At 44.3% G+C, this 14211-nt stretch overlaps 2 protein-coding genes across 3 annotated transcripts; one reads left to right on the forward strand and one right to left on the reverse strand.

Moving 5' to 3' along the window:
• Nucleotides 1–2559: 2559 nt before the first annotated feature.
• LOC4348109 (probable non-specific lipid-transfer protein AKCS9) lies at nt 2560–3529 on the forward strand. 2 transcript variants are annotated; one of them, XR_010736969.1, is made up of 2 exons: nt 2560–2990; nt 3316–3529. XR_010736969.1 is itself a non-coding variant. In XM_015759111.3 (2 exons), exons 1-2 carry the CDS (start codon nt 2560–2562, stop codon nt 3327–3329), a joined length of 330 nt encoding a protein of 109 aa, XP_015614597.1. In that variant the 3' UTR covers nt 3330–3529. The 2 variants fall into 2 exon arrangements, 1 of the variants encoding a protein (XP_015614597.1); XM_015759111.3 differs by having other exon boundaries at nt 2560–2875.
• On the reverse strand, nt 2620–6844 carry LOC4348108 (uncharacterized). Its single transcript, XM_015759109.3, has 2 exons — nt 4632–6844; nt 2620–2945 (listed from the first exon to the last, which is right to left on the reverse strand). The coding sequence occupies exon 1, from the start codon at nt 6639–6641 to the stop codon at nt 4659–4661; it is 1983 nt and encodes a 660-aa protein (XP_015614595.1). The 5' UTR covers nt 6642–6844; the 3' UTR covers nt 2620–2945; nt 4632–4658.
• Between the last annotated feature and the right edge of the window lie 7367 nt (nt 6845–14211).

Here is a 14211-nt window from a genome sequence, read left to right on the forward strand (position 1 = left end):
CTTCCACTCGCTCATACTTTCTGTGTTCCACAACTCTGTGTTTGGTTTGCTTGTGTGCTGATCAGTAGAATCGACAGGTTTCTCAACAATTTTAACCATTCTGTGGTCACAACTGAAAGATTATCAGCAGATATACATTTGCTATTCTGACGCCCCATATATATATAATCAAGGAACACATGCGTAAAAAGAAAATCCAATTTTATTGCAGGCTAAATGTTCAATTCAGCCACAACATGCACATGCAGAGGGACAGCCAGTAGTTGCACTTGAGCATTAGATAACAAAGGAGTCCAGTTACATTCCTCCAAATGCAATTGAAATAAGTTCACTTTGGGTCCCTGCCTAGTCCGATTTTCATCCCCTCGTCACAAAACCGGATACGATGGGTCCCCCAACTTACGAAACCGTTTAAATGAGGTCCCTCGGCGGTATTTAGTCCAGTTTTAGCTGAGGTGGTACCTACGTGGCTTCTTTTGACTAGGTCTTTATCCAAAGTGTCGTTGATGGGGTGTTTATGTGGCAATTAGATTCGAAAAAATAATAAAACACGTGGGACCCACATGTCAGTTTCACACACAAATAACAAAAAAAATTGTGGGCCCATGTGGATCCACACGTCATGCTCACTACCTCTTCTCTCTATCCCCTCTCTCTCTATCCTCTCTCTCTCCCTCTTTTCTCTCTCCAGCCGGCGAAGCAGGGAGGGCGGCTCTTGCCGACACCGAAGTCCCTGATGAGCAGGATCTTGAAGCTGCACCCGTCCTCACCACCGCCGCTGCTCCCCGCCCCCGGTGGCGCGGCCCACAACGCCGGCCGTTGGTCGAAAATTCCCCATTCCAAAATCCCAATCGCGTCGAATTGAGTGAAGCCATGAACAGTGTGGGTGCAGCGTCCAGGCTAGGTGGCGAGCCTCTGCAGACTGCAGGCCGGCGCGGCGGTGCTTGCCCGCTCCTAGTGCCGCGGTGCCACCTGGCCTGCACGGCTGTGCGCCTGCGTGTAGCAGCCCAGCTCTAAGCCGAGCAGGCAGCAACACCAACAAGTCAGCAAGGGCAAGGCAGCAAAGCAACTAGCCCGATTCAGCACAAATGGATAGAAAGGGGAAAGGAAAGGCTTTGGCATCATAAAAATGTAACATTTGTTGAGTATTTGACAAATGACAAGTGAAAACATTGCAATTTGCAAAAGTATAATGAACAATTTGTCATTGATTCACATGTCTGTAATTTTCCGTAATTTTGTTTGTAGATTTGAAGAGCTATTTCACCAGGTAGTCCAGTAGTTGCCGAGCAGTATGCTTTCATTCCACAGCGCGGCGGGGGGAGAAGTCGCACGACCTCGACGGCACCGTCGTCGGCGGGCCCAACGGCAACAACGTGTTCACCGACCACCGGGGCGCGTACCTACAGACGGAGGCCTGCACGTACAACACGGCGGCCATGGTTGGCGTCTTCTCTAAGCTCATGGAGGTCGAAGCCGAGCGCGGCGCCTCTGCCCGCTCCGCTTACGTCGCCGGCGACGCGCAGGCCAACCTCAAGACCCTGGTCGATGGCCTCGTCGCCAACGGCAACACCAACATCAAGGTGGACGCCGGCACGCACCCGCAGACGGCCACAGGCCACGGGCGGCTCCTCTGCTCCCAACGGTCGGCGCCCCGCGCCCCTCCGGCCACCGCCGCGCTGCGACTTCTCCCCCGTCGGCCGGCCGCTCCGCCCACGACGCGCCGCTTCACCCCTCGTCTCCGCCCCTCTCTGCCTCTGCCCCTCTGCTCTGCCGTCGCCCACTCCGCCCGCCGCCCACTCCACTCCGTCGGTTGGAGAGAGAGATGGATAGAGAGGATAGAGAGAGAGGGGGATAGAGATATGGTGGTGAGGATGACGTGTGGGTCCACATGGGCCCACCCATTTTTTATTATTTGTGTGCGAAACTGATACGTGGGTCCCACGTGTTTTATTATTTTTTCATCTAATTGCCACATAAGCGCCACGTCAACGACACGTTGGACGAAAACCTGGTCAAAAGGAGCCACGTAGGCACCACCTCAGCCAAAACCGAAGACAGTACCGCCGAAGGACCTTATTTAAACGGTTTTGTTAAGTTGGGGGACCCATCGTACCCGGTTTTGCGACCGGGGACGAAAATCGGACTAGGTGATAAATAGAGGGACCCAAAGTGAACTTATACCAATGCAATTTCATATCAAACAGTCACGGATGGGCTTTAGGAAAGCAGAACTGGGCCCGGCCCAGTAGATCACATAGCCCAACAAGATCTAAACCGCATGCTCTCGTTTCAACAAATTATCACACCGATTGCATTTGCATCTGCTGCACAGGCTAAATCAAACACGTAGCCATGAACCATTCACCTCACAAGTCACAAGCATTGCATTTCTATGGTTACCAGTGCAGGACGAAATGCTCAACTAGCCCAAGCAAGAATGGAGCATGACAACCTCAGGCACCAAAAGCTCTATAAATATTTGCATTGCACAAATCAAAAGTTTCCAAGTTTTAATCAGAGAAGTTCAAGATATCAGAAAGAACAACACATACCAGGATGTCTCAGCTCAAGTCTTCTAGCCTGGCTGCACTGCTGATCTTCCTCCTGGCAGTGTTCACCACTGCAGCAGCAGCGGCAGGTACAGAATGCCAGAACGATGTCGAGGTGCTGAAGACAACCTGCTACAAGTTCGTTGAGAAGGACGGGCCGAAGCTGCAGCCATCACCTGACTGCTGCACCTCCATGAAGGGCGTCAACGTGCCCTGCGTCTGCACCTACCTGGGCAGCCCAGGCGTCAGGGACAACATCAACATGGATAAGGTGTTCTATGTCACCAAGCAGTGTGGCATCGCCATCCCCGGGAACTGCGGAGGTGAGCAGGCTTCACTTGATTGGCCACACTGATCACCTGGGTAAGAACTGACAATAACACGCCGGCTCCTCTGGATTGCGACTTCCAGTGGGGCCCAGGTGTCGGTGTCAGCTGGGTAAGTTGGTGTCATCTGGTATGGGAAACTTTGATGTTTTGTACATGTGGTGGTGCTCTTGTCAACATTATATAGATAAGGAGAGAATAGGACAAACATGACGCTTGAATAGCAGAAGAGAAGTTCTATCCAGCAATATCAAAAGTACAGCTGTCATTTTCAAAAAATGTAAAACAAAAATAAAACGAAAAACCCACTATACTAGTGCCAATAAAAGAAGAAACAAAAGAGAACTACATTATTGTCAATGCCATTTGTTGATGTTATTATTACTTTTGTTTATAAGAATAACAATTGTACTTATAAGGCCTACGATTTATTACAGGATCCAAGGTCTAAAACAAGAACTGATTGACTTGGTGAAGTTGGCTGACAAAAGCAAGGCACCTAGCAGTTGCACGGCTGATATAGGTAAATAATGTTGGTCAACTTTTAGAGTACACGGATTGTACGTCAACCTTCAGCATGTTGTGATAACAAAATATGTATCAATGATGGTTGTCTATATACACTGAAAATGCAAGAGTATTTTTAAATCACATGTTGTATTGAGTATTGACCCAGCTATCAACTGTTTGTTGATGTGCCCTGTTCCTTAGTCTGATAAATGCTAATATAGCACATTGCTAAAAGCATAAATAAATATCTAGACATATTGGACAGGGTGAACGATGAAGAAATGTCCAAACTCCAAATATGAGTAGGATAAGTTTGAAAAATAACAAAGTAGCAATATATAAAAACAATCTAGGGATGCTCTGCAACATTAAAATCAATCACATATTCAGCAATCTGCATCTGCCAATACAAAACAATCAAAATTAATTTTCATACGCAATATGTAGGGCACCATGATATGCAAGATCCTTCTTAAAACAATTTTCTTGGAGTTCCCATGCTTCTAAAAATTGTAGATGAGCAGTTGACTTATATGCTAGTGTTTTGATTTTGAGTAAATTTCCCAGAACTACAGGTATTTTGACCAAACTATCGCGAAACTATAGATTTAAGGTGTTCTGTCACAAAACTACATATTTAGCACAAAATTTATCACAAAACTACAGATTTAAGGTTAACATCACAAAACTGAATATTTAATATTGAAGTTATCACAAAACTACAGCTTTTAGAGTTTAAATCCCTAGAACCGTTGTTATGTTGGAGCTATACACATTATTATTTTGTTCCTAAATTGGTTCTAAGCCTATAGTTTTATGATAATTTAGTTACTAAACATGTAGTTTTGTGACACTTCATTTTAAATGTGTAGTTTTGTGATAAATTTGGTATTAAATGTGTAGTTTTCTTTTGTTTTTGAAGCTGAATAATGTGAAATTGCTTAAAAGTTATAAATAGCCTGGTCAGGAACCAAAGCTTCAGAATCCCACTCTTGCAATCCAACTAGACAGAAGTAACAAGAAAAACAATCAGCTAAATTTTTGGCCAACTTTACAGGTACACATATAATCTGTTTAAAATGCCTCTTGAATTACAATTCAATAATCCCAACCAATTTTACTGACAGATTGATTGCTAGAGATTTGTACAACCTACGGAGAACAAAACTCCGATAGAACAATCATGAACAACAGAAAAAAAAAATCTACTCTAATTACACATTGCAGCAAAGAAATTACTAACCCATGTCTGCTGGTCTTGCTGCCAAAATCACCTGGAGGCTCTGGACTGGAAGAGTTCCAGCCTTCCCTTGGCATCTGGAAGTAGTGCATCGACACGCATGTCCTGTATCATGTGAGCCTGTTTTGATGCCCAGAGAAGCACAGCAAGCACACCAGCTTGAGCCAGCTCCTCACTTTCTGGCACGTGCAATGCAATGAAACAGAGCAGTATCAGTGCCTCTATCTGCACCTCATCACCGAGATACACCAGCTGGACAAGGTGGCGAGCACCACCGCTGTCCACGATGGCCTTGCAGTGGTTTACATGCAGGTGGTTTTCATTGCATGCGAACTTGGTGAGCGCAAGCACGGCCTCCTTAATGACTGGTGGCTCACGCTCATCGAGCAGCTCCACAAGGGGAGCGATGACGCGGTTCTCACTCGCTGTGAAAGTGCGTGCAAGGCAGCCAAGAGCAGTAATGCAAGGGAGCAAGAGATCATCGTAGTCTCCCTTGCTGACAATGTGAAGCAGCTGGTCGACGACAGCCTTGGCTGCTGGAGAGCTAGGCTTGAAAGCCGACTGTCGCAGGGCAAGGCTGTGCTCAGCGACACGGGAAATTTCCATGATTGCCATTGCTGAGAAGTACTGTACGCTAGTACCCATGCCACCATCACCCTTCTCAAGAAGCACCGCGAAGCAGAGCAGTGCACGCGAATCAGTAATGCTCTTGCAGACACCTAGATGACCGCGGGCAAGCTTCCACAGAGCTCTCGCTGCCATGGCCTTTAGCCGTGCCTTGGTCTCCGGATCCTCCACCTCCCGGACAGCACCACGGCCACTAGAACCACTCGTGCCCAGCTGTGGCCTGAAGGGTGGAACCAACGACCCATTCGTCTTAGTCTTAGCAGCCATCGCGGATTGCACGACCGACTGCATCTGATTCCTTTTCGTGTCTTGCTCATTGGACACCCTTGGGGGCTCATCGGTGGAGGAGGAGGTGCCACGGTCACCACCGTGGCGCATGCTGAGCGTCTTGGCAAGCACGACAGAGTGCAGCGACGTCATGTGCTGAGGTGCAGCAGCGCTGTTCTTGGAGCTGCTGGAGCCGACGGAGTACCTGCTGTGCTCCTGGATGGTCCCTGAGGCGAGGTGACCGACGAGATAGCGGACGGCGTTGTTCTGCGCAAAGAGCTCCTGGCACGTAGCGCTCCGGTCAGCGAGAGTACCAATGGCATCGGCAACGGCAGCCTGCACGCGCATGGGTGGATCCTTGAGCGCCGCGGCGAAGACGGAGCACACCCCGGCCTGGACGAGCTTATCGATGCTCTCGTCGTCGCAGCCGAGCAAGCCGAGCGCGCGGGCGGCGGCCTCCTGGCCGTCGTCGGTGCCTTCCTTGAGCAGCCTAAGCAGCGGCGGCACGCCGTCCTCCTCGATGATGAGCTTGGCGAAGTGCTGGCTGTCGCGGGCGAGGGAGGCGAGGTTGGCGGCGGAGTCGGCGCGCGCGGCGAGCCCGCCGGTGTGGAGGCGCGCGACGTGGTCCCAGATGAGGAACAGTATGGGCTCGTTCTGCGCGATGTTGGGGAGCCCCCTCAGGTCGCCGTCGTCGCCGTCCCCGTCGTCGTCGCCGCCGCCACCACCACCACCACCACCACCACCGGAGCGAGGCGAGGAGATGCGCAGCAGCCACGCGACGTCCTCGAGCGCGGTGTCGAGGAGGGCGACGGTGCGGGGGAACCCCGCGGCGGGGCTGAGCGTGAAGAGCCGCCTGAGGCGCGGGTGGCCGCTGGCGCAGCGCGCGGCGAGGGAGGAGGCCTTGAGGAGCGCCTGCTGCGCCCCGGCCATGATGCGCGCGGCGGGGCGGTCGTACAGGTCGGCGCGCGCCGCCTGTCGGAGCAACGCCGCGAGCTTGTCCGCCCGCGCCTTGAGCTCGCCGCACTCCGCGCGGAAGCACCGCGCCGCGCCGCACTGCTTGGCGACCTCGTCGGCCAGCTGGATCGGCCGCGCCAGCATCGCCTTCACCCCCTCCCCCATCCCAAAAGAAAAACCAAACGATTCTCCGCCTGCTCCGCCTCCGGGAACCAGAATTCCTTCGAGAATCGCGTCTCCGCGGGGCTGAATCGGCGGGCGGCGAGGGATTTGGGGGGGAATTCCGAATTCGGGGTGGGGGATTTGGGGTTTTTGGTTTGCTTGGTGGAGTTGCGAGTTGGTGGAGAGGTGGGTCGTCGAGTCGAGTCGAGTGGAGAAGAGAGAGGGGAGAGGGGAGGTGGGGCCCACGGGCGGTGACCGTGTCGTCGGCCGCGTGTGTTTGCTGTTCTTGTTTTCGCCGTGGTTTCTCTGGAGATTCCCGGAAGATAGGGTGGGCGTTATCCTGGCCGTCCGATTCGGGCCGGTTGCAAAGTACCCCTTCTTTGGAGTATGATCCTTCTTTTTTTTTATTTCTTTATTATTATATTGTTTTCTTCGGCGAGGGGGATTACGACCGTTGACTCGTTGACCATGAATATGAGCTAGTACTTTTTTATTTTTTTAATATTTCTGGTGACAGTTGTTTGTTTTTTTTTTCTTTTTGGGTTTGGATTGTAGTTATCCAGGGGGAATGTACAACTGTATTTGGTCCTGTTCTGGAAACTGATAAATTCTAGTAACAAGGAATAACTGGGGTGTGGCCAATGAGATTTTGGAAATTATGGGTTTCCATGGTTATGGCTTTTTAGTGTGATACAACCATATATTCTCATAATTTGAGTAAAAATCTTAAACATCGTTTAAGGAGCTAAAGATTTTGAAAAAAAACAGTAGATAGTAAAAACTCCTTCCAAACATAGCCTTTATAGTACGATATGTATCAAATATAGCGGTCTTAAAACGAGTTACACCACGAGATAACTAAAAGGGGACACATTTATCCATGCTAAGGAATTTCATGGCTTTGGAGAAAAAAATTATCGGTTGCAAGAGCCAGGGGCTTTCTGTTTTGGCAAAAATTTTCTTTCGCGGTTTTGGATTGATGCATAATATATAGAGCCTATAGTTCCTCATGGTGGGGAGCACAAAGTTGTCCCCTAGTAGGAGCATAAGAGCATCAACCGGATATCTCCCTAAAAATGGCCAAACATGCATGTCACTATATTACATTTGACTAGCTCTATATGGTCTTATGGCACAAGGAATATGCCCATTATTTTTACCTTATTCTGAATAGGAGATGATTCTTTTTTTACCATATATTTGATCAATATATATTATAGGTCCCGTTTGAGATGGATGATGGTTATGATGAAGTAAGTGCACACGAAAAAAATTAGCTTATGATTAATTAAGTTTTAATTAGTATAAACTTGAAAAATGGATTTACTTGTCGAAGTAATTTTTCTATATAGGAAGTTTAGTTGTTTAGCACCATTTAGCTGTTTTAAAAACGTGCTAACGAAAATTGATGTAGAATCTGAATCTCATAATAAATGAACGGAGCCTCAGAATTGATAGAATCAACAAAATGAACTGGCCAAATCTATATTTTTTAAATGTGACCAATTCTTAATAGTCTGATCTAGTTTGATCCGATTTGTCAGCTGCCATGTCCTGTTCTCATCTACTACTACTGATGTTATCATCTCAACTAAAGAGGAGTTGAACAAACAAATTTTTAGTTCTGAAAAGAAACTATTTTCGATGCATCATTAAGCTTGGAGAAACCACTAATCCAATTAATTAACTTGCACGTTTCTTATATGTCAATAAATAACACCCCGCATGCATTTGATCTTCCATCCAAGATCGAGAGGCTCACGTACACAATCTGACAGAGGCCATATCGCAATCATTTATAACTAATGATTCCCTAGTCTTTATCAATGTATAGTTATGTCAGAAGAGAGACGTGAGTCACACAAACACGCCAATCCAACCATGCTGCATGCATACCAGGTGCTGAACTCTACGCTTCTCACGTTTTAACGCGGGAATTACTAATTCTTAATATATTTTCTTAACATATTAATAAATATATTAAATATTATAAAAATAATATATTGATTTGTTAAAATATTGTGCAAATGGTGTGAGGGGTGATGATGGGATATGCTTGCATGTTGATTTGTAGAATTAAATAAATTGTAGATAATGTTGTATGCTTGCATGAGGTTAACTATGTAACTATTACCAGCTAGTAGTTGATGATGTGATAAGATTGTATGTCGAGTTTTAGGCTTAGTAGATTATAACTTTATATAAAGTATAGATTATTTTTCTGTTATTTTCAGGGCAATCGATCATATCATACCTTGGAAATTAATACCATCAATATATACTTACTGTTATCATAATAAATTATCATAATAAATGATTAAATTGCCGTTGCAACGCATAGAGTTTCACTCAGTATATAGTACTAGTACATTGCACGTGGTGACTAAAAAAAGAATCTGCCAGTACCAATTTGCCAACACACAAAGTAGAAGTGAAGCCTAGCATTAAGCCAATAACAAATTGGTTAAACACAGCAAAAAATCCGCTTTACTTTGGAGAGCCAGCTGGAAAAAGTGATAATAATCTCCGAGGGCCAGCTGGTGTGGAAAAAAAGGAGGGAAAAATTCCCAGGCCACCAATTCTTGTCCTCAGCTTTTTGTGCATCGCACTTGCAGGAATAATAGAATTTAATACCACAGGAATAATGGACTAGTGGTCACCTGAGCGTTAATATCGTCATTCTGTCACTGTAATTGTGTTACCATGGAGTCGTAGTAAATACATCATAATGACTATAAATGTGTTTCATAGCACTAACATTATGTATATATTCACTTTACACATTTGTGCATTTTTATTCTAATATTTGAAAAAAACTAAAAATAAAATTATGAAATTGAAAGTACCTTTTGAGACATCTACACATGATATTCAAGCAGCCAAACCAAGTATTTAAAAATACATTTTGTGTTCAAAGTTTCCTTAAAAAAATATACGAAGTATATCCCAAAATGTGTTTTGCAATCCGATAGAGTAGTTTTTGGTTAAGCAGTGTATTTTACCTCGATTTAGTTAGTATCAAATAATAATATGCGCAATATTTCATATCAATATTCCATGAATTGAATATGATGTTTTTCTTAGAAGGCGTTATTAATCTCAAAAACGCATATTGCTTTTCAAGGTAGTACTCCCTCCGTAATTTAATTCATGACGCCGTTGACTTTTTAATCAACGTTTGACCATTCGTTTTATTCAAATTTTTTATGCAAATATAAAAATACTTATGTCATCTTGATGATAAATCAAGTGACAATAAAATAAATAATAATTATATAATTTTTTTAATAAGACGAAAGGTCAAACGTTTGTCAAAAAGTCAACAGCGTCATACATTAAAATACGGAGGGAGTATAAAATAGGACGTGACTACACAGCAAGTGGTAGCTGGTTTGTCTAAACCAGCTACCACTCAATCTATAAGAGGCACTATCCACCTATACTTCAAATACAATTTTCTCTTAAACTACTTATCCGATCTACGATCCGATTACACCGTTGTATTCATAACAATTAAATCTTTATAACAAGATCTCACATGATTATATTTTGATGAAAAATAATAATTTACTTTTATAATATATCTAAATTACTTTTAGATTTTACTAAATTACTTCTTAGACATATAAAAGTAATTCAATAAAGCCTAAAAGTAATTTACATATATTATAGAAGTAACTTATAACAAAAAGAAAGTAACTCTAATTAATACATTTTTTTCATTGGACGTGACTACACAGCTAGTGGTAGCTAGTTTGTACTCTATCTAGCATCTCCTTTCAACTTGAACCATGCAAAAGTTACTTCCAATTAACATTGAAGTTACTTTTAAAAATTGTTAAACTTACGTGTGTTGATCTGTGCTGATTAAATTTAATTTCTAGATAAAGTATATTTTTATCCCTACAACGAATTTACTTCTAATGTCGTGACAAAGTTACTTACGTTTTGTTTTAAGTTACTTTTATAATATATGTAAATTACTTGCAGACTTTATTGAATTTACTTTTATATGTCTAAGAAGTAATTTAGTGAAATCTATAAGTAACTTATATATATGATAAAAGTAACTTACGTATATAATAAAAGTAATTTACAAATATAAATATTTTTTCATCGTAATATAATCATGTAAGATCTTGTTGTGAAGATTTAATTATAACAAACACAATGGTGTAATCAAATTGTAGATCGGATAAATAATTTGAGAGAAAACTTTGTTTGAAGAGAAAAATGACATGGGAGAGAAAACTGTAGCCTTTCTCTCTGTGACTCTCTTTGAAGCAGGAATTGCGTGTGCGTGTGGTTGGAGATCGGACGGCTCTGCCAGCATCGCGCAATAGCGCTAAAACGAGAGGGGCTCTCGAATTAGATTTTACGTATAAAATAGTGGCGAGAGGAGTCGTTTTCGCACAGACATGCAACTTAAAGAAGTCGCTCGCGCATGAGCCCACAAGCATAGGCTGGTTTCTCACGTGGCCCGCTAGGCTTTTGTGAGGCTAAAAGTGTACCAAACGAAGATGTGGAGTCTTGATTTTTAATCTCTAAATACTTTTAACTAAAAAATTAAAATTTTCTGTTCAACTTTTCAAACTTCCAACTCAAATCCTAAACTTTTAACTTTACATATAAAACTCTCAACACGAGAATGATGAAATTACCTGGAAGTTCACGAGTCATGGAGAATACTCGGCATCCTTAGCCTACAAGGTGCAGTTCTTGGGGTCGCTAAAAACAAACTTTGACACCTTAATTTGGAAAGCTTGGGCCCACGCAAGTATAAAACCTTCGCATGGCTAATAATCTAAAATTGGGTCTGGACCTCGGACCGGCTGGCGATCAGGGGCTGGCAAAACAACGGCGTTTGTCCCCTTTGCCGGTGCACAGATGAGACATCCCTACATCTGCTGGCGGATTGCAGATATACAAGGAAAATCTGGGATGCCATTGCTACTTGGGTTGCCTGTGAACCCATCATGCTGATAAACTGAGCGCAATTGACCACAACACATCACTGGTGGGAATCACTTGAAACACGTCAAGAAGCACCCAAGCATGGGACTCGATTCTTAATCCTCATAATCTCTTGGGAAGTTTGGAAGGAGCGAAACCAACGAATTTTCCAAAACAAGGAGCTAACCACGGTGGCCCTAATCGCGAAGATAAAGGAAGAGGCGAAATCTTGGGCTATGGCTGGAGCCAAACACCTAGCAGAGATTCCCGACCGTGATGCTGTAAATATTTTTTTCCTTACCTGTAAAAAGAAAATTTCGAACGAAAGGCAAAGCTTGCCTATTCTTTTTAAATATACTATATCCGATTTTGAAAACTTTCAGCTTAAACTTGAAAACTTTCAAATTACGACATTTTCAACTCGAATATGAAAATATTCAAGTCAAATTTGAAAACTTTCAACTCAAATTACAAAAATTTTCAACTGATATTTAAATTTTAACTTTCAATTCATGATTTAAAATTTTCAACTCAAATATTTTTAATTATTAAAAATATGTCTATCGCTAATTGCCATTAGCATTAAGCATGCTGGGAGGCGATTAACGTTACACGCGTCGGAGATGCCGCGTTGGCGGTGCACACCATCGATCCTCTCTTGGCGCAGGTGCGCGCGCTTCGAAAGTGCCAGCGATGTACAAACCCAATGGGCTCAGTGCTCAACGAGAGGCATTTTAGACTGGGCTATAGCCCATCGAATGAAGCTAGCCAAATCCTGGCCCGGTAATGCCCGGCCCAACAATCCGAAATATCCAGTGAAAGGCAGGCACCTGCTCGCCGGCCGTTTGCTTAAGAGTGAAAATTAAGTCTGAACATTTCTCTTTAAGTGCCAAGAGAGCCATTCAAGATCATTTTGTCATATATTATTTTTTTGATTCGATTTGCTCTCCAATTTTCTACTCTGTTCGGACCATTCCAGCAAAAGTGTGTCATTCTGGTCCAAGATAGCTATGGACCATTTTAGCTTGCTACGTGGCGTTGATGTGACATGCCATACAAATGCGAGATTTTGGACTATTTGCCACTCTATTGAATGGCACATTCTCAAATGCTATCCATCTTTCCCAGTAAATTTGATTGTTTGTCATCGTGATTCACCAAATTGTTTCTATTTTATCACTTTTGACGGCCAACATACTAAAAGAAACAGAAAATGACCTCACTGCCCCTCTCATATCTTCTCTTCTTCCTCTCCGGCGTGGGAATCCCAGGTACAGTTGCAGTTGGATGGATGACACAAGCCTCCGGTATTTTTGACGGTGAGGTCGTTGATGAGCGAGGATATGTCGAGGCCACCTTGACCACAAGCGAGATACTCGTGCTGGTGAGAGAGCATACAACTTGACAGCTTGACCCACGCTGGCTCCTGCCCTCCTGTCGACGTTTGATGTCGCGATTCCGGTATTCGCATGGTATGGGGATCATTGGTACTAGGATATACACGAGACTGAGGTAAAAGAGATGGAGATAGGGATTTTTATACAGGTTCGGGCCCCTGAATTGTCAGGTAATAACCCTACATCCTGTTGGCTGATGCCGGTCATTGCTCTTATTCATCATAATCACACTAGTACAATATTTGGGGTAGTCTATCTAACTGTTGTCGATATGGCGGTCTGAAGGTCTGACTCGTAGTTGACAACAGGGTAGCCTTCCTCCTCGAGTTCGTGCCCGGCGAGATCAAAGATAGCGCTTTCGTCTCTCCTGACAGTATCTGGAGACACCGTAGGGGACTAGCCGTGCTTATCCCTGAAATCGATATCCGGCATCTTGTCTTGGCGTATGTTGGCTTGTATGTTGATCTTGTGTCTTGATATATTGTTTTGTGTCTTCTATGGTGGGTGTGTGTTGATCGTCTGTATCCCCTCTCCTTTTAGGGGGCCTTGTATTTATACCCATAGGTGTCCCCTTGTCCAAGTAGAACTAGGGAAACCAATATGGATACAATCCGAGTAGTCCTTATCGTTTCCATGTAGAACTCTGGTTGTCTTTTCTTATCCGGAACTCCTCCTATATCCGCAGGTTGTTTCCGTATAGGACATGGTAAGTGGTGGGTCATGCCGAGATTTAGTCAACTACTATTAGGTATGTGGTATCCATAACCCTGACACCTCCCCCCCGGGTGCCCCACCTCCATTTGCGTTGCTTCTCTCAAGTTCACAAGATTTATGCGAGGTAGAGGGCCTGCAACCGAGATGTATTGCCTTCGCCCCGACGACCCAACGGCGAACCATCAAGCATCGTCACATCCATTGCTCGTCCTGCTGCCCCAGCTCATTCATGGCAATAGTTGTCCCTACTGCTTGGCTTGTCCCATGTTGGAGACTGGTTCATGCCATGTCGGAGAGGAAGATGGTAGAAGGAAGATGAATGAGAGGGGCAATGTGGTCATTTTCTCATCGTTTTGCTGAGTTGTTAGTTAAAAAATGGTAAAATAGAAACAACTTGGTAGGTCACAATGGCAAATAATCAAAGTTAATGGGAATGATGGCATTTGAGAATGCACCATCGAAGAGAGTGATAAATAATCCAAAATCCCCACAAATGCTGACGTGGCACC

This window comes from Oryza sativa, chromosome 10 (assembly GCF_034140825.1).
Source record: "Oryza sativa Japonica Group chromosome 10, ASM3414082v1".
Taxonomy (NCBI): Eukaryota; Viridiplantae; Streptophyta; class Magnoliopsida; order Poales; family Poaceae; genus Oryza; species Oryza sativa.

What these genes read in the sequence shown, in the direction of transcription:
- LOC4348108 (XM_015759109.3), bottom strand. Translation starts at nt 6,641, where the DNA reads ATGGGGGAGGGGGTGAAGGCGATGCTGGCGCGGCCGATCCAGCTGGCC.
- LOC4348109 (XM_015759111.3), top strand. Translation starts at nt 2,560, where the DNA reads ATGTCTCAGCTCAAGTCTTCTAGCCTGGCTGCACTGCTGATCTTCCTC.